General features: G+C 39.0%; 1 protein-coding gene across 1 annotated transcript in view; it reads right to left on the reverse strand.

Moving 5' to 3' along the window:
* The window catches only part of TTC27 (tetratricopeptide repeat domain 27), a 186,230-nt gene that overhangs the window by 65,879 nt on the left and 99,612 nt on the right, over window positions 1-20,739 (reverse strand). Inside the window, exons 11-12 of the mRNA XM_049652326.1 lie at window positions 19,906-20,001; window positions 15,042-15,164 (exon numbers count right to left, since the gene is read on the reverse strand). Of these exons, the coding sequence (XP_049508283.1) occupies window positions 15,042-15,164; window positions 19,906-20,001 (219 nt within the window). The remainder of the gene's footprint in view (window positions 1-15,041; window positions 15,165-19,905; window positions 20,002-20,739) is intronic.

Here is a 20,739-nt window from a genome sequence, read left to right on the forward strand (position 1 = left end):
GCTCTACAGAGGAGCATGGTCATTTGCAACAGGAACAGCCAGAGTAATAATTACAATAATGCAACTAGCATGGATCTTAGGTGGTTGCTGACTCACCAGCAAGCCTTAAAGCCAAATGAGATGTACACCTAAGTCCAAACTTGATCTACATAACATTAAAAAAAAAATCTAGGTTTGGGGTCAGACGTCTGACCCAGGTCACCATGCTAAAACATTGTTTCTCACCCAATGCCTATCCTGGAGTCATTTCACAGTCAGAGGCTCTTTAAAAAAAATCAGAGGGGTACCTGTGTAACTCAATTGGTTGAGCATCCGACTTTGGCTCAGATCATGATCTCGTGGTTTGTGAGTTCAAGCCCCGCATTGGGCTGCCGCTGTCAGCTCAGAGATTGCTTCATATCCTCTGTCTCCCTCTCTCTCTGCCCCTTCCCTACTTGCACTATCAAAAAAATAAACATTTTTTTAAAAATTAGAAAGGGAGGGACAGAGGGAGGAAAGGAGGAAGGAAGGAATGAAGGAGTCAATACCAGTGAGGAAGGACCCCACTATAATATAACTAGCATATACCATAATTCTTCCCTTGTCTTCCCCAAAGACATAACATTTTTTTTAAAGTTTATTTATTTTGAGAGAGGAGTGGCGGAAAAGAGCGTGCGAATGCAGGGAGAGACAGAGAACAGGAGAAAGTGCTGTCAGCGCAAAGACTGATGCGGAGCGCGATCCCATGCACCATGAGATCATGACCTGAGCTAAAATCAAGGGTAGGACGCTTAACTGACTGAGTCACTCATGTGCCCCCCTCAAAGACGTACCTTTAACATTTGCCGGGTAATTCTATCCTGGAGGGAAAGAAATACTGTACCTGTCTTTTCAAGGTTGATTGGTTCTTAGTTAATGATAATCCTCTGGGACCCAGAATATTACCATGATGAGTTAGTGGGTTTATGGGAGTGAGTCTATCCCACGGTAGGCCTAGTAAGTCTCTGGACCCACCCAGTGGTTACCTCCCTACTTCTTGAATACATAGTTGAATTAGATATATCCAACAACCAGCAGAGCCTTCATTGAGGACTAATGCAGAATAAAGTGCCAGGTGAAAGCCCCAAGCTTACTCTCCCCCTTAAGAGAAAACCCAAAGCACCATTGCATATCTATGTAAACTACAGAAATGTGTGCCACTCTCAAACACGTGAGAGATACTGCAAAGTGTGTGAGTGTAGGCAGTTTAACTGACCCATTTAGACTGAGCAGAATATAGATGGGTCCTGGAAAATGTCAGATTATGACAAACTTAATATAATGGTGGCTCTAATTATACCTACTGTTCCAGACATGATCTCTTTACTGGAGTAAATAATCACACCCCCTGACATATGATAAGCAGGTACTGATACAGTAAATACATTTTTCTCTACCTAATAGCCAGACAACATCAGATGTAGTGGGCTTTCACTAGCACAGAGAGAAGTACACTTTTCTGGTATAATTTAGTCTGCAAGGACCTTGACTGTCTCCCCATCTCATTAGACCTCACCAATCTAGGACCTTGATGACATCATGCTAATAATACTCCAAAACTCAGACAAATGGTGTGCTGATGTCACCCAAAAACCAAGTGGAAATGATCATATTCCTGATACTGTAACTTGTTATTAGGAAATGTTCAATTTACAAAAATTCATTTGATATATTGCCTTTAAGGAACTCATCTCAATAAAGCAAGATATGGAAAATAAATACGTATTTCTAGTTGCTTTTCTTCTCATATGTTTTAAGAATGCTTCAATATTTCAGCCTCTTTCGAAGAAATTGTAAGTTTCCCCAAGTCAAAAACTCTTCTTTACATAACATAATATATAAAATACTCTGTACCTGTTAGTAGTAGTTTGGAACTTTCCAAATAAGTAAATCCCCAAGCCAAAGGGCTAACCCACTGCCGGGTCATATGCACTGCGATGTCAAGTTGCTTCAGCTGGAACCTAAGATGTGTCTCCTAAAATTCCTTTCCCTCCCAATTTCGCATTAGAGCTGGTCAGAGGGGGAGTTTGGTGGGGATGTGAAAGGCAGAAGTAAAGCAACAGCTTTTACTCTTGGAAGGTGGTCATGGTTAGGTACGGTGTCAGACAAGATGCAGAGATGTCCTGCAGACCCCCGCTTGTCCTCTGCTCTCTGCATCCAGCTTGTGCCTCTGACTGCAGGCCCTGCCAACCAACAGCAGCTCCAGGACGGCCGGCAGACATTTCACTGTGGACCCCAGGGCTGGGAGCCACATACAGACAACAGCTTTCCACAGGTCTCTCCACAAGCTCCTCCTTCACGCCCCCATTTCATGGCTGGAAGTGCTCAGCTTCTCAGACTCCCTGGTAAGTTCTGACTTGTCCACTCGTGCCAGTGCTTCAAGTGGACTGATAAATGATTTTGCCCTGGTCCTTCTATTCCCTCTTCCACACCTTCGTTTCTCGGCTCTTCCCACATCTGTGTGAGATCTAACTCCTTTCGTAAGCCCCTTATTCCCAAAACTACTCAAAGTAGCTCTGCTTCCATAAACAAAACTTGAATGATACAATCTTTTCTTCATTTTTTTGCCTTTTAAACGCCTTATGTGTCCTCCCCTTTGACAGTGATTTACAGATTCGTTTTTATCCAATATATTGTTAAATGTATTATTTCATTTAATCCCTATAGTAAGTCTGAGAGGTAGGTAATAATATGCCCATGGGCCAACTGGCCAGCTCAAAACCGAAAGATACTAAGTTGAAAAATGGGACCTTAATTTCAGGTTCAGTACTCTTCCTATATTCCACAGGTGTACATCAGCAAAAATAGTGGTCTAAGAACCTCTGAAAATTCCCTACTCCATAAAGGCAACAAGAAAACTGACAAAAAGTTTTAGAATCAACTTTTTCATAATTCTGGAAGTTAACCAAAAACTTGAAATAATCCAAGGAATGTTTATTTTTAAAAAGTAGTGATATCTTGATAAGAACAAGTTTTGTGTGATTTTATTTAATTAAAAAAAATTTTTTTTATATTTATTTTTGAGAGAGAGAGTGCATGTGCAAGCAGGGGAGGGGCAGAGAGAAAGGAAGACAGATGATCCGAAGCGGACTCCATGCTGACAGCCCGGCGTGGCACTCGAACTCACGAACCCACTCGAACTCACCTACCCAGGTGCCCCACTTTGTGTGATCTTAACTTGCACCGTTCCTATTCCCCTTTCTCCAACTTGCAAGGCTGTCTGTATTTAACCTAACTCTGAGTTTGCCCAGTGAAAAGTCTTTGTCAAAAACAATTACAGACAACTGGTAATTCTGTAGCTGTCTGAAGTGGTAAAGAACAAGTGGGACAAACAACGGGCTAACCAAAAAAAGTGGAAAAAGGGAATGAGATATACATAAGAGCTTTGAAAGGCACCAACATATTCATGGAAGTCCAGAAGGCCATGAATGTATAACATGGTACACACGTTCAGGAAAGACCCAAGAAGGCCCTAAGCTCTAACCTGAGGCTGAACTCGAGGCTTTGCACAAGCACTCAGTGAAAGCTAAGGCAGGGTTGTTAACTGCCTGGCTGAGTGTTGGAAGCATGCTCCGACACACACATACACACACACAGAGCCCATCAGCAAAGACTGGGAGGCTTGTTGATTTAGGCATTCAAGGAACTTCCTGTCTAATCATTAGTTGACCATTCAGCTAATCAACCTGAGACTTCAGCAGCTACACGGACAAAGCATACAGATTTTACAGAATTAGTTAAGAAAAGTCACTAAACACAAAAGAACACAAACAGCAGTAACAACCTGATTTCTAGAGTTGCCACATTATATTATTTAAAACATCCAATTTTCAACAACAAATTACAAAAATAGGCAAAGAAACAAGAAAGTATGGCCATTACATAAGGAAAAAAAGCAACCAACAGAAACTGTCACTGAGAATGCCCAATGATTGGTTTAATAGACACTTTAAAAACATGCTATTTTTTTTTAAATTTTTTTTTTAACGTTTATTTATTTTTGAGACAGAGAGAGACAGAGCATGAACGGGGGAGGGTCAGAGAGAGGGAGACACAGAATCAGAAACAGGCTCCAGGCTCTGAGCTGTCAGCACAGAGCCCGACGCGAGGCTCGAACTCACAGACCGCGAGATCACGACCTGAGCCGAAGTCGGCCGCCCAACCGACTGAGCCACCCAGGCGCCCCAAAAACATGCTATTTTAAATGATTCCTGGTACAAGGACTAAGAAAATAACTCAAAAAGAAAAAAAAAAAAGTAGTGGTACCTGGCTGGCTCAGTCTATACAGCATGAGACTCTTGACCTTGAGGTTGTGAGTTCAAGCCCCATGTTGGGTGTAGAGATTGCTTAAAAAAAAAAACTTAAAAAAAAAAAAAAAGCAAAAATGACAAAGGAATTAAAATGGCACATTCAGCCAAAAGTAAGACAGAAATAGGGAAAGACAGAACACATAAAACATAGAAAATAACAAAATAGCCAATATATATCCTACATTATCAGTAATTAAATTTAAAAGTATTAAACACTGCAATCAAAGGCAGGGATTAGGGGCACCTGGATGGCTCAGTTGGTTAAGCCTCTGACTTCGGCTCAGGTCATGATCTCAGAGCTTGTGGGTTCCAGCCCCGCGTCCGGCTCTATGCTGACAGCTCAGAGCCTGGAGCCTGCTTCAGATTCTGTGTCTCCTTCTCTCTCTGCCCCTCCCCCACTTGCTCTCTCTCTCTCTCTCTCAAAACTTAATAAACGTTAAAAAAAATTAAAAAGAAAAGCCAGGGATTGGCAGAAAGTATTAAAAAAATGATTCAATGAAATGCTGTCTACAAGAGACACACTTTAGAGTCCAGACAGAAAAAAAGGCTGAAAATAAAAAGGAAAGGAAAGAAAGAAAAGAAGACACACCATACATACATTCGGTAACCAAAAATGAGCTGGAGTGGCTATCAGTATCAGACAAAAATTGTTAATAGGATGAGGAAAGGGTATTTTAATGATATATATTCACTCCATCAAGAAGACATAATTATAAGTATATATTCACCTAACAACAGAGCCCCAAGTTACATGAAGCAAAAACGGACAGATCTGAAGGAAGAAATACACAATTCATTGATAATATATGAAGACTTCACTTTCCAACTTCCAGTAATGGATACAACAACTATACAGAAGATAGAAATAAAAGAATAACACTATAAACTAATTAAGCCTAAAAGACATCTAAAGAACACTCCACCCAATAGCAGCAGAATACACACAGAACATTCTCCAGGGTATACTACACCTTAGGCTGTAAAACAAGTCTCAATAAATTTGAAAGGACTGAAGTCATACAAAGTACATTCTTCAACCACAATGCGATGAAATTAGAAATCGATAACAAAAATATTTGGGGAATTCACAAATTCATGGAAATCAAATAACACAGTGCCTAATAACCAATAGGTCAAAAAAGAAATCATAAGGAAATTAAAAACACTTTGAGATAAATAAAAACAATATAATATGCCAAGATTTATGGGATGCAGTGAAAACAGTGTTTAGAGGAAAAGTTATAGCTGTAAATGCCTGTACTGGGGAAAAAAAAAAAAAAAACTCAAAGCAATCATCTCATCTTCTACCATAAGAAACTAGGAAAAAAAAAAAAAAAACTAAATTCAATCCAAAGAAGGAAGGACATAATAAAGGTCAGTGTAAATAAAGAAAGAATAGAAAAACAAAAGAGAAACAAACCAAAAGTTGGTTCTTTACATTCAAATTACTAAAATCAGAAATGAAAGATCAGAAATCGCTACCAACCTTACAGAAATAAAAAGAATTATAAGGGAGTACTATACTCTGCAGGTACCCTATAAAAAAAATAGGATCCAAGATTCGGAACATCAAGCCATACCCTTAAAACACCTGCATGACCTAAAACTACCATTCTACAAATATTGTATAGGCTGTAAAGATTCACCAGAGTCCGAAGACATTTAACACAGCCCTAGTGTTGGCAAACTTGCAAAGAAGACAAATACACAAATGAAAGATTAAATAACCATCAGGAAAACCTTCACATTTGTAAATGCTAAGGTACTGAGGATTTCAAATACTTCCTCCACCGATTCATATCTACCTAAATAAACACTTACAAGAATGAGGAACATAGGGAGTGGGTGGTATGCAACTCCTGTCACCAAACAATTTCAATTCTGGGTATTTTATTCACTGTAACATGGGTCTACAGAGCCAGAATGGGGCAGCCTCCTGAAGAAGAAACACAAAAGCAGTGACCTTGCTTGGTCTGAACTGGCCTCTTCTTTCCTCAAATTCCTATCCCACATTTTTCTATTAGATAAGTCAGTTCTTTCTCCTTGAGATTTTATACCTCTTCATCCTGCCAACAGCATTATCTTTCCCAAGGGCAAAGCTTGTAGGCAATATATTTTCTTTCTTCAGTTAGTCACCCTGCATTCCTCAGTCTTCTTCCTCACTCTTTCCAAAAATGCTCTATTTGCTCCTCCCTCCTCCACTTAGCCACTCGATTTATATAATTCATTGTCAAATAAAGAACTATAATAGATATGCCCAGTGAACATAAATAAAGCACAAGGGCTTATAATATCTCTTTTGCAATATCAAAATGTGGGTGGCCAGGAATCTTCACAGAATGCAACAGCTTTGGTATTTCTGGCTATGGGTTGCTACTTCCCTACGGGAAAATACAGATGTACATTTTTACAGAATACAAGAAATTTGTCATCTAAATATCTATTAAATAGGATAAAACTGCATTCCCAAACATGAAAAGGCATATTTAAATGGGCAGCTGGCTACAATTAAGCAGGGTTGCTTGCAAGAATCTTGTCACCTACAAACCGCAAAGACCATCCCTCTACTCACACATACATACATACATTATCTAGGTTTCTGCAATAAACTATTTTATTCTGTAATTGAAAAAAACTAATTAGTATTTTTAATACAATTTTTTTTTTTAGAAATAATTACACACAGTGAATCTCAGTATAAAATGACATGTGGCTGAGGCTTAAGCAGAAGCTACAATTATGGCTGGACTAACGCTCCACTTCCTGATACCTGCACTGGTAATCTGCACTGCTTAGAGCAAGGGTCCCATGCTCAAATGCCCAGAGATCCTTGGCAATTATTGAGAATGAATGAAGCAGGCTGGGGAGTGAGCCCATAAAAGAAGGAATGCCAGTTAGAACAATAATGTGGGAATTTGGCCTTGTGTTTCCACATCATTTAAGAGAAGCCAAGAGAAGAAGCCTAGAAGCCTAGAAGCCTAGAAGAAGCCTAGAAGAAACTACCTGAAAATGTTTAATTTTTTTCAAAATACTGTGTAAGCCAAACAAAATACTTCTCATAACAACAGATTTAGAGCATTAAACTCCCACCCTATAGTGGACATCAATTGCTCTTTTTCCTACTCAGTATCCCTTTTCTGATCTTCTGATAATAGTAACTCCTGTTCTCTGAGGGGAACCCCTTCCATATGGCTCATGTGGGGCCTACTGGAGGTCAGGGCCCATGACTTTGGCCCCTAAGTCTTTATTAGAACATCTGTGTTAGAGTCATGGAATTGACTATATTTCTCTACTGGGATTATTAAGCTTGAGCCTCCTGTGGCGATATTATCTGCCTTATCAAGAGAGCCTCAAAACCATGACGATATCACCTCAGCCCCTGGATACAGCTATTTTGCCAGGTCTACTAGAATTTTCAGTTGCATGAACCAATAAATTCCCTTTTTTGCCTAAGGTAATATATGTTGGTTCTCTTACAACCATAAGAGTCCTACCATGTCCCTAGAAAACTGTGTTGCATAATCCCGTCTACAGACTTCCAGGTATAGGAAGAAGATCTTCAAGAACACAGGTGCCTTTAGTCAGAAAGGCAGTTCAAATGCTAGTTTTACTTACAAAATGTAGGACCCTGAGCAGGTTAATATTTTGAGAGTCTGTTCTTCATGTGCACCTTACCTACAAGAACTAGATGTGAAATGTACCTAGCTTTTTGTCAGGCACACAGTAAGCCCTAAACTAATGTTTGTGCTCTTTCTCAACTCGTTTTGGAAAACCAGATTAGAAAGTAAGATGCTCGGGGTTTCCCTACTAGAAAGAAGGAAGTGAACTGGAAACAGCTTCTAGGAACATCAACATTTTCTGTAAATAATCTCATTGGTGAACTGCTTAATAGTTTCTCCAACAGTGGAAGTGCTGTTGTCAATTGTTGAGTAAGTGACTGACGTAACTGAGCCAACAGGACTGGAGGAAGCGAGGTCAAAGGAGAAGACTACTGATTATTACAAGGTTAAAGTTTTCCACGTAAGGCTAATTTCAACCAAATATCATTTTTTTATGAAAGCGTGTAGAGTCACAGGAGGAGATGCTAGAGATCTCAGAGAAAAAGTCTGTACAAGATACAAACTGAGTGGACTACTGCTGCCTTTCAGGAAGGCACAGGGAGAAATATTTAGCTCTCGATACAATCGCCAAATAAAATTTGGAATTTGTACATACTTCCATCTTAGCACCTGCTATCTTAGGCTAAAGTATTCTCCTCATGTACATCTGTACTATCAAACTATAAGCTCTTTGGAGGGAAGTTCTGTCTCGTAATCATCTTTGGTATACCACTGCCTGGCACACTGTAGGTGCTCTATAAATGTTGGATGAATTTAACTAAAACTAACACTAAAGTCACAAGGGCTCCTGGTGTTTTCTAAGCGTCTTCAGATTCTAAATAAAGACATAAAAGATTCTTCCCATTGAGAACAAAGGAAGAACTCCTTTACAGGATGTGCTCTGGCCGACATCAGTACTAAGTATGACTAAATTAGGACCTAACAACAAGTTTATTCTAGTTGACAGAGAGGTCATATAGCAGAATCTGAATTTAACAGACCCTTATAACCCAAGGAGTCACACCTAGGAAATGACTCTTGTTGGGACTAAAAATACTGAGAAATGAAACCGATGGCCTAAAAGGAGCTTCTTGTATCTGATCAAGGATATGGGTAAAAGTGAAGTTCAATCCCTGGTGAAAACGAAGATAAAACAGTTGAGGAAAATAATTCATCCTTGAGTCAGAGGAATTATCAAAACAAACTACCCCTGCTGGCTGTGATTTATGCCTTGATTTTGTGAATGAGCGAAAGGCATTAATAGTTATAAAGTGTGATAAGTGTGGCCTGGCCCTCATCTGACATTACATCTGGTCATTACAGGCAGTTGTGAATCAGCAGAGCAACAACTCTAAGAAGCTCTCCTGGCAAAGAATGAAGGGGCGAAAATGAGCTTTAGACCCAGATGTGGTACTAACTATAAAGAGTATCTTTGAAGACTACAGAAATGACAGGATTAGGCCTAATGGCCAGAGGTTTATTCCAAGGGGGTGGAAAAACGTAGGCTAAGAATTTAAGGTCACACTAATAGTCAGATTTGGCCACTTGACAAAAGCCTCAGGCTTAAAAAAAAAAAAATGTGTTTGTGTGAGTGTGTGCATATAACTCAACAACTTTGGACAGAGCTTAATTCCAGTCTTTTCCCCAGCAGCAGAGAGCGAAAATGGATTCTGATTTTCACTATTCCAGAGGTGGGCTCTACAAAGGCAGGGAGAATGGCTACTGGAAAGGTGTTCTACTGTCCTTGACACAGTGACTAAGGATGACAGGGCAGAGCTAAGATAGCACCATATGGCTGGCCAGGGGTAATCCTAGCAGAAAGGCCGTTTGTGCCTAGTCTAAATTCTTGTCCTTTGAACAGCAACTGAGAGGTGAAAATGCAGAACACTTCATCCCTCCCCAGTGGGTTGCTCCCAGCTAGACTTCTTCTAGGTGCGCTGGTGCCTAGTCCTGTTCAGTCTCTCACGGAGACAAGTGCTCACTAATTGCTTTTTACATTTATGTGTGTGACAACACCATGCTCTGGCTTGATTTTCTGAAGGTACTTGCCAACATAAATCCTTCAGGTCCAAGATAAGACAGAATAATTAAAAGCAGCCTTAGTTATCCAATTAGCTGTTCATGTCCTATTTTGCCTTACCAACTTACAGGGTACGTTCAGTAAGTTTGCCTATTCTTCTCATTCAAGTGGGCACAACGGCAGGTTTTGTCTTACAAATCGAACGCCTAATTTTTAAGGAATTAATAACAACTCCAGCGAGAGGCACGGGGGAGAAAGGACTGAGGGCTTAAGAGAAGAGGAAGGTCTAAGCTCAGATTCCAAAAACTGCTTACTAGGACTAATCAGTAAAGTGGCAGAAACAATTCACACTTTGTATGTTTTATAAATAGTACATGACAGTGACAAATAATAATTACATGAAGTACGCAGTACGAAAGAGGCACTCAAAATATTGTGCTACATAATAACAGCATGCTCCCCCAGTGTCTAGCATCTACTAAGCAAGAATAAATTTCTTGAAGGCACCTGCTTCTATTCCTAAAGGTAAAAGATTAAAATGGGAGGAGAGAGATCTCATAATTCGTTTTTGGAGAGAGACTACATGGCAAGAGTTGGAGAGGTTTCTTTTGCCACATGTAAAGCCCAAAGGGAGTATAGTCTCTACTTGGAGATTTGTTTCAATGCAGTAACTATTCATAATGAATTGCTACAAGCCATTCATTTAGCAAATATTTTTGAGGACTCACCATGTGTCAGGCCCATGCTAGGTGTTGGGAAGACCACTGTAAATACTATAGACACAAGTCTGGTTCTTAAACAGCTTACAGTTTAGTACGTGAAGTAAACCAGGAAAGGGGAATCAGAATAATGTTGGGTGCCATAGAAGCACACAGGAAAACACCCCCAAATCTGAGAGGGAGGTAGCAGGGAAAGCTCACTGTGGAAAGTAATCACCAAGGAGAAACCTGAAGAATATAAGTAGGAGTGAGCTGAAGGAGGACAAGTTATAGACAGACAATAGCACATACAAAGGTCCTGAGGCAAAACAATGCTGCAAAGTCAAGAAATGACAAGTAGTTTCGTCCTGCTGGAACTTTGAACACAACCTCAATGAGCAAGTACAAAGGGGGATGAAGCAGAGATAAAAGAGGGGGACAAAGCAGTTAGCAATGTAAGCAGGAGTCAGATCACGAAGTGGTCAGTAAACCATTCATGCTAAAGAGCTCTGACTTAATCCTGGAGACAAAGGGAAGTGACGGAAGAGTGGGAGTGACCTGATCAGATTTGTTTTTTAGGAAGATCACTCTGGCTGCAGTGTGGGAAAAGAGTTTGCAGGAAATACTTTACATCATATAAAGAAACTATTTTAGAACCTTTTTTTAGAAACCTACCTCCCATCCCCCCAAAAACCCAAACCAACTGCTAAAATAGTCTCAGCTGTTTTAGAAGTAAAACATTTACTTATAACTTAAAGGAAAAGTTTTTAAGAGCCTATGGCTACAATGATCTGCAAACACAGCAAAATAAAAAATAAGGCTATGTAATCTCAGGTAAGCCTTGTTTCAAGAAAAAAAGAGAGGTCCTAATCCTTGTCATTCCACTCCCTTCCCGTCTTCTGCAGGCAGTTTATACCAACTCAGTCTTTGTCTTTCATTTAGGGATCAAATCTGCACACCAAAATAAGAATTTGTCCATAGGCTTGGGGAAACTGCTAGAAGTGTGCCAGATAACTTTAAAAAAAATAAATGCTAACAGATGAGAACCAGGTCTGATCCCAAGGTCAGGCAAAATTAATCTAAGCTATTTTGCCAATGGTCATTAAATAATGAGAATTTCTGTTAAGGAGTATCTAAATTAGAAAGTCTGAGACCCTACAATAATAGGGTGCGAGCACCAGAACACAATAATTAGAATTAGATACTTTTCCGAATTTGCCTTTTAAAAATAAATTATGCCATTAAGCACTAAATGGAAGGATTAAAATTTCACAAACTTCTAGTTAAATCAAATGTGGTGACAACTATTGGCACACGACCAAACACGAACAGAATCTCGGCTGTTTTAGAAATAAAACATTTGCTTCCAGCTTAAAGCAAAACTTTTTTAGGGTCTATGGTTAAACTGATCAGCAAATATAACATAAGAATAAAAGGTAAGGTAAGTCTTTTATGTGACAAATGAAATGCTAAATCAACTTTTAAAATAAAAAATTTGAGGGATGTTTGGCTGAAACTCACAAAAGACTTTAAGACAAAGTAAATGACCGTGCATTCCTAGAAAAAAGACACACATTTTCTAGAGTAACCAGAAACATGAGAATTTATCATGAACATAAGACAATGCTTACAAGGTCATGTGCCAATTAAAAAATATATTAATACTACAATTACTTTGGGGGACAGAGTCAAATCCTTTCTCTGAAAGGGATGGATTCCTTATTTTTTTTCTTCTGCTCTGAGAGAGTCTCTGCTTTCCACACTTTTTAAAAATATTTACATAAATTTCAAAATATATTTACATATATTTACATATATTTCAAAATATACCTGGGTGCTTGTGATTCAACAACTTAATTATCAACTTAATTCAACTTAATTATCTCAAAAATCACTATTTCAAAAACTACCCTAATTTTACATACAGTTTATTCATTCTTTTTCTTTTAATTTTTTTAATGTTTATTTTTGAGAGAGAGAGAGAGAGAGAGAGAGAGAGAGAGAGATTGGGGAGGGTCAGAGACAGAGGGAGACACCGAATCTGAAGCAGGCTCCAGGCTCTGAGCTGTCAGCACAGAGCCTGATGCAGGGCTCGAACCCACGAACTATGATATCACGACCTGAGCTGAAGTCGGACACTTAACCAACTGAGCCACCCAGGGGCCCCTAGTTTGTTTATTTCTTTACTGGCCAACAGAAGAGACTACCACAGTGAAGAACACAACGGGAAGTGCATCAGACTGGGAGGCGGATACTCATCCATCCATCGACTCCTTTGTTAAACACCTGAGCACTGCTTTAAGTGGCAGCTTATAGATATTTAAACCCTCGAAGAAACATACTATATTTCATTAAATCTGGGATACTACCAATCATAAAACTCTTAACTAATAAAAAAATGCTTTCAATCACATGATGACATAATGCCTTGAAGGAATCACATCAGCCTCTCATTGTTCTGATACTTTTATAAAACAAATCATTCAGAAAAATTTGGCAATTCTTCCTGCCTTCCATACATTGCCTGACATTTTAAATGACAACTTTTTTCACACATCTCCATACAAAACATAGTTTCATTTACTTAGGGGTGTCATCCTTTCCTGGCTCCCATAAAGCACTTAGTTGTTATTTTTAAAGAAAAGTAAATGAAACTGTGGTGATTTCTCTAAAGGCAACAGTTTACTTCACAACTACCAAACTTAACATCTCTCTACTTTGCTTCTGTCCTTTTCTGTGTGTTCAATAACTTTTTGTTTCAAGGCCAAATCATAATAAAATCTTTTCGAAGATATTCTAAATGGCGATTAAATCCACCCTATGTAGCAATGACAACAGGTACATAACACTATTGAAACGATGACACATTGAAATGATGACACTAAATATAGCTGTGACTAAGTCTGGACAAGCACAGACAAGCTGACCAGATGGCCACTTGACAGCCAGCAATTGGAAGATGCTATCAAGTGTCAGATACAGCCAGAGATGTTAAAATGTGAGGAAAAAAAAAAAAAAGTGTCTTAGAACAGAGCAGTAATAGCAGCCAACACTCACATATCCCTGTAAGGAAAGGACCATTCATTCTATGTCTTTACGTAGGTTACATCATGAAAACCTGTAGCGTAGGTTGATTAAGTCCCACTAGGTGAGGACACTGAGGCATGGGGAGGGGGGCGGGCATGGGTAACTCGCCCAATAGCACAAGGCGAGCACGTGGCAAGACTAGCGCTTAATTCGCACAGCCTGGGCCTAGAGGCTCCGCTTCTAACCACCGCGCCAGGGGGGCTCTCAAGCCAACAATCAATAACCAGCTTTGTGACCTGAGGCAAATCACTAGAGACTCCTTTCCATTTCAAAAAGGAGGGAATTGGAACGGATGATTATGGAGTTCTTTCCTGGGATGAAAATATTAAAATTCTATAATCTTCTACAATAAAATTTTATTTCCATGCTGGTTTCTCCTTACGCCAGTACAACTCAGACCTACCTTCACTGCCATTGGTGATTAGTGAAGGGAGTGTAACTTTTACTACTAGTCTAAAATAAGACATGCTTAGGAAGGTATTTAAGAAACAGACACACGTGTACTTGTGCCATTACTTCTTTTTTTCAGGGTGATGGCAAAAGGTTGGCTGTAGAAATAAATGAACCGATGTGTGGGTTGTACTCTGTTGTGGACTGTACTTATGATAGAAATGTAGTCATTTAAAAGTTTAATCCAAAATTAACGTATGACTTCAATGTGTCAGTTTCAACAGATACTCCCAACGCAGAGCTCCTTGTTCTTTTAAAAATTCTCTTCATTTATGAGGGGAAAAAACAATAAATAACAGATATGAACACTGCAACATTTTCCCTCTTTGGCCAATTTAAGGGTGGTATTAAATGTGCGTGACACACTTAACAATTCTTCTGCCCCAAGGAGGGCGGGAGGCCACACCCTTCGGATCTTCTATAGGCCAAGCCAGCTGCTCTCCCTCCCAGGTACTTTCCTTCAGCCCCACAAACTCTGATCACCAGGCAGCCCAGTGATGCTTAAATAATTCCTAATATTTCACTTTGAAATTGTCCTCAGGAGGAGAGTTAGTAAAGGAAAGAGACCAAACTGCAGAGTCTTTAATGCTTTCATTATTCATTCTTAAACACACATCGTATCAATTTTGGCCTGCTCTTCTCTTTCACATATACACACACATGCATACACATAAAATTATGTGCCCCAACAAAAACGAGAGGAAACATTAAAAAGATTTCTGGGGGAAAAGTGAGAAAAAGAAAAAAAAAAAAAAGAATGTAACTCAAGTACTAGCAAAAGTGGGCTTAGAGAAACAAAGCAAAGCAAGAAAGAAGCCCCCAAGCTCTCGCGAGTGTACGCCATGTTCCTTTGACATACCTTTCCGTGCTGCCCGGCTCTCTCATAACAAATGACAACATCTTCCCACATCTCTAGCTTCTCAAATATCTGAAGGGCTGAACTTGTGCATCCCAACTCAAAAAGAAAACTTGCAAGTTGGCGCTGTAAGAATCAAGTTAAAATAATGAACATTTCTTTATGTAAAGAGACTCCCATTTGACTTGCACATGTATCCAATCTGCCATTTTAAGGGTCCACTTACTGTAATAAACACACCATTTCTACAATTTGACCTCTACTAATTAGAAATTTACAATGATTTAATACTTGCCTCTACTGTAGCAAGGGGGTAAGAAATTAAAAAACAGTACAGAAACTTTCAAAATACTCAATATATCAATTTTTCCCAAGAACTCAGAATAATTTAGAAAGCAAAATCAGTATTTCCTTCTCGCCTAGAGATTTTGTTACAATCTGATTTGTAAAGCTGAGATCCAAGAAATCAAGGTTTAAAAACTCTAGTTCAGAATGGCTGGTATCAAAAAGATAACTGTTGGCAGGGACGTGGAGAAAAGGGAATCCTCATGTACTGTTGGTGGGAATGTAAACTGGTGCAGCCACCATGGAAAACAGTATGGTGGTGCCTCAAAAAATTAAAAATAGAACTACCCTATGATCCAGCAATTCTATTTCTGGGCATTTATCCAAAGAAAATGAAAATATTAACTTGAAAGAATATCTCCACCCCCATGTTCATTATAGCATTATTTACAATAACTGAGACATAGAAGCAGCCCAAGTGTTCATCAAGGGATGAATGGGTAAAAGAAATTGTAGTGTACATGTACGTGTACACACACACACACACACACACACACACACAGAGGAATATTATTCAACCATAAAAAAGAATGCTATCTTGCCATCTGTGACACCATGGATGGACCTGGTGGGCATTATGCTAAATAAAATAAGTCAGAGAAAAATAAATAGAGCATGATCTCATTTTCCTTTTAATTTTTTTAACATTTATTTATTATTGAGAGACACAGAGCATGAGCAGAGGAGGGGTACAGAGAGGGGGAGACACAGAATCCAAAGCAGGCTCCAGGCTCCGAGCTATCAGCACAGAGTCCGATGCGGGGCTCGAACTCACAAACTGTGAGATCGTGACCTGAGCCGAAGTCAGTCACCACCTAACCAACTGAGCAACCCAGGCGCCCCAACATGATCTCATTTATAAGAAGAATCTAAAAAAAATTCACAGAAACAGAACAGACTGGTGGCTGTCAGAAGTGGTGGGTGAGGATGGGGGAAATGGATGAAGGTGGTCAAAAAATACAAACTTCCAGTTAGAAGTTAGTTCTGAGGAGGTAATGTACAGCATGCTGCTACAATTAACAACACTGTAGTGTATGTTTGAAAGCTGCTAAGAAAATAGCTCTTAAAAAGTTCTCATCACAAGAAAAAAAATGTGTAACTATGTGAGGGGATGGATGTTAACTAAACTCAATGTGGTGACCATTTCACAATATATAGACATATCATTATGTTGTATACCTAAAACTAATGCAACGTTTTATGTCAATTATATCTCAAAGTGGAAAAAAATGAAATTGAACTCAAACAAATAATAAAAACTAAGCAGTCGATATAAATGACATAAATCTATGCACTAGCATTTGTGTACTTCATTCATGAAAGCATCTCTGGGTCTTTTTCATTCAGGTCTACTTAGATTTATTTTAAGCACATTCTAAAAAACTTACTTTATTTCCCAGCCCTTGGCAGATGAAAAGGGGGCAAGTTGTGGCAAGGTCAGTGAAGGTTAAACATATCAAAAGATAAACATATTGTGGTTTATAAATAGTTCATCCTCCAAGAACAGGAAAAATATTAGAAAGGTTTAAAAAGTGCCTGGCTGGCTGAGTCAGTAGAGCATGCAACTCTTGATTTCAGGGTCATTAGTTCAAGCCCCACATTGGGCATAGAGCTTACTTAAAAAAAAAAAAAAAAAGTAGGTGAGGTTCGTGAATACTATATGGTTTCATATTAGTGAGAACTGTGTTCTTTTCTCTTCAATACAACTTTAGTATTCTTTCAAAATTCAATACGTATTTAAGAGTTAAGAAGCCAAAGGATATGGAAAATCTGGGTTGACAAAATTAGAAAGTAATATGAAATATACCTGAAACTTATAAGCTAATATATTAACAAAATAAATAAAGGGAATGTTCTAATTCTTCCTTATGCCATGAATTTTGGAGAATTTGGCTATTTAATATATTTGGACATTTTATAAAGTTGAACATAATATGTGGGTGCTGGAATAAATCTTTGTGCTCATGTAGTAAGCAGTTTAATCTCATTATAATGGATGAGGAAAGTTATGGCATCTAAATTGTTATGGCTAGCTAGTGACAGAATAAAGACAGTTTCTTTTTACAATAAACTATGCTATTATTTTTTGATCTTTACTCCCTATAATTATAGAAAGAAAAAAATTATTTAATCTGTTAATGAAAGAGGATGTTTATCTAAAGATAAAGTAAAGATCCTAAAATCCACAGCTTCCTAAGCAGATAAAATAAACATTTCATCTAAATTCTATTTGAACAGTACTTAATTTTCCTAATGCTTCTGTTAGGAAACAGATTGAAAGCTATATCCTCAACATACATGTTTTGTCATAATAATGGCTCAGAATCTGAAATATTTATCCACCACAAACCACACAGTACAAAGCACTTAACAAATTTCACAGATCAGGGTCAAAAACATGCCAAAAAGTTCCAGCTGTTAACACCTTCTTGCTAAAGAAGGTATTCCTTTTAGGATAATATAACAAAGCTCTTTATTTTCCCATTATATTGAGACGCCTTCAACAGACAAAGTGAATTCCAATGTGTAATAAATTCCCTAGTTTACCCTGTGCTTGTATGACATACTCAGGCACCTGCTGGCTCAGTCATTAAGTATCTGACTTCGGCTCGGGTCATGATCTCACAGTTCGTGAGTTCGAGACCCACATCAGGAGAACTTGAAACCCACTTCGAGTGAACACAAGCTCCACTTCGGGTAAAAACACAAGCCCTGGGTGGAGCCCTGCTTCTCTCTCCCCCTCTCTCCCCCTCTCTCCTCCTCTCTCTCTCTCACTCGCTCTCACTCTTGCTCTCGCTCTCTCTACCCCTCACTCACTTGCGCCCTCTCTCTCTCAAAAAAAAAAAAAAAAAAAAAATGACACACTCCAAAAAATCTAATGGGGATTCAGAGTCACTGAATGGTGGGTTGGCATTTATAACTCTAAATCACCACCTATGTGCATAATCCATGACAGAGAGGACAGAAAGCTAGCTAAAATGACAATACTTACTAACTTCTCAGTGCCATAGCTTCCTCATCTATAAAATGAGAATATTTCACAAAATTGTTCCAATAAAATATTATAATGTGTGCAAAATGTAGAACAAAATGCATGCTGATATCATACTAAGTAAGCAGTAAAAGCTGGTTTTAATTACACCTTTCCAATAAGGAAAGGAGGGAAACCAGACTAAAACTGGGAAATGAGAGATCTACTTTCTGAACAGCTGTGTGATCCACATTGGAAAATAATAGTCAACTGGACGGGGCCTCAGTTTGGGCGTCTTTGTAATATTAAGAAACTGGACCAGGTACCTAGGTTGCCTTCAGTGCTAAAAATTTTACAAAATAGGGGAACCACACCATAGCCAGGAGAACCATGAGGCAAAGTCCTGAATCTCAATCCCAATCTGGAGCTCTAGGAGCTATGCTAGGTATTTTCATATCTCAGAACAAGGAAAGTAGTCAAGGGTATCTCACAATATAGAGCAAGAAACAAATGCTTTAAGTTGCTTTGGTAAACAACTTGGTTAAAGGTTCATTATCTGGTAAAAGGTCCTAAAGGGCTTTTATTTTATTATAATTTTTAATGTTTATTTATTTTTGAGAGAGACAGAGAGTGCATGTGAGCAGGGAGAGGGGGAAAGAGGATCTGAAGCGGGCTCTGTGCTGATGGCAGACAGTTCAACACAGGGCTAGAACTCACAAACCACGAGATCATGACCTGAGCCGAAGTCAGACACTTAACCAACTGAGCACCCAGGCACCCTCAAAAAGGCTTTTAAATATAAAAAGTTACTTTGGGGGCGCCTGGGTGGCTTGGTCGGTTAAGCGTCCGACTTAGGCTCAGGTCATGATCTCGCAGCCCGTGAGTTCGAGCCCCGCGTCGGGCTCTGTGCTGACCACTCAGAGCCTGCAGCCTGTTTCGGATTCTGTGTCTCCCTCTCTCTTCCCCTCCCCTGTTCATGCTCTGTCTCTCTCTGTCTCAAAAATAAATAAACGTTAAAAAAAAAAATTTTTTTTTTTAAAGTTACTTTGAAAATGAAAGCTTCTGTGGTTCTTCCACTACTTAATTTCAAGAATTCTATTTAATCTAGTTCTAAATTCTTTTAAAAATGTTTTAAAAGTTTAAGGGGTGCCTGGGTGGCTCAGTTGGTTAAGTGGCCAACTTCGGCTCAGGTCATGATCTCGTGGTCCGTGAGTTCGAGCCCCACGTCGGGCTCTGTGCTGACAGCTCAGAGCCTGGAGCCTGTTTCAGATTCTGTGTCTCCCTCTCTCTGACCCTCCCCTGTTCATGCTCTGTCTCTCCCTGTCTCAAAAATAAATAAAACGTTAAAAAAAAAAAAACTTAAGAGTTTAATATCACTTTAACCAAAAGAGCAATGTGAAGTAATCGGCAATCCCCAGCTAGATACTTTTATTCTTCTCACTGAAATATTTGCAAACTCAAACATAAACTGAAAATCATTCTTTGCTAATGCATTTATCTTTCAAATGCAAAGTATTTTCCATACCCAATGACAAACAGCAACAAAAATACCTGAATGGCCCAATGAGGGGGTACTTGACAGCAATAGAAAATCTTCAGACGTTCCAATACAGATGTAGTCTTATCTTCAAACTGGTCTGCAAGAGCCTTAAGAAAATGTATCATAATCAGAATCTATATGTGTAATAATGTTTTAATACAAATGAGATTCTCACTGTAAAAGTCATACAAATGGACATATAAACAACAAAGAACATGAGTCACTTTGATAAGGTGATGAAACATGTAAATTTTTTCTTGAATTTCTTCAAATGTTTAAAAAACTTTAAAATTAGGGGCGCCTGAGTGGCTCAGTCAGTTAAGCGTCCGACCTCACCTCAGGTCATAATTTCACCGCTCGTTGAGTTCGAGACCCATGTTGGGCTCTGTGCTCACAGCTCAGAGCCTGGAGCCTCCTGCTTCCAGTTCTGTGTCTCCCTCTCTCTGCCCCTCCCCCACTCACACTGTCTCTTTCTCTCAAAAATAAAGTTAAAAAATTTTTTTTAAATAAAAAACTTTAAAATTAACCAACATTTACCTGAACATGTACATTAAAAAGTTTAAAACTAAGATTTCCTATAATGATTCTTTCAGAGAACTAGTATTAATTCATCAGGTTTTTACCTTTTCTATGAAAAAGTGTTTTTTGTTTTTTTTTAAGTTTATTTATTTGAGAGAGACAGAGATAGCGTGAGCAGGGGAGGGGCAGAGTGAGAGGGAGAGAGAGAATCACAAGCAGGCTCTACACTGTCAGCACAGAGCCGGATGCAAGGCTCAAACTCATGAAACTGAGATCATGACCTGGGTCGAAATCAAGAGTCGGACACTTAACAGACTGAGCCCCCC

This window comes from Panthera uncia (assembly GCF_023721935.1).
Source record: "Panthera uncia isolate 11264 chromosome A3 unlocalized genomic scaffold, Puncia_PCG_1.0 HiC_scaffold_12, whole genome shotgun sequence".
In the NCBI taxonomy this organism is placed as follows: Eukaryota; Metazoa; Chordata; class Mammalia; order Carnivora; family Felidae; genus Panthera; species Panthera uncia.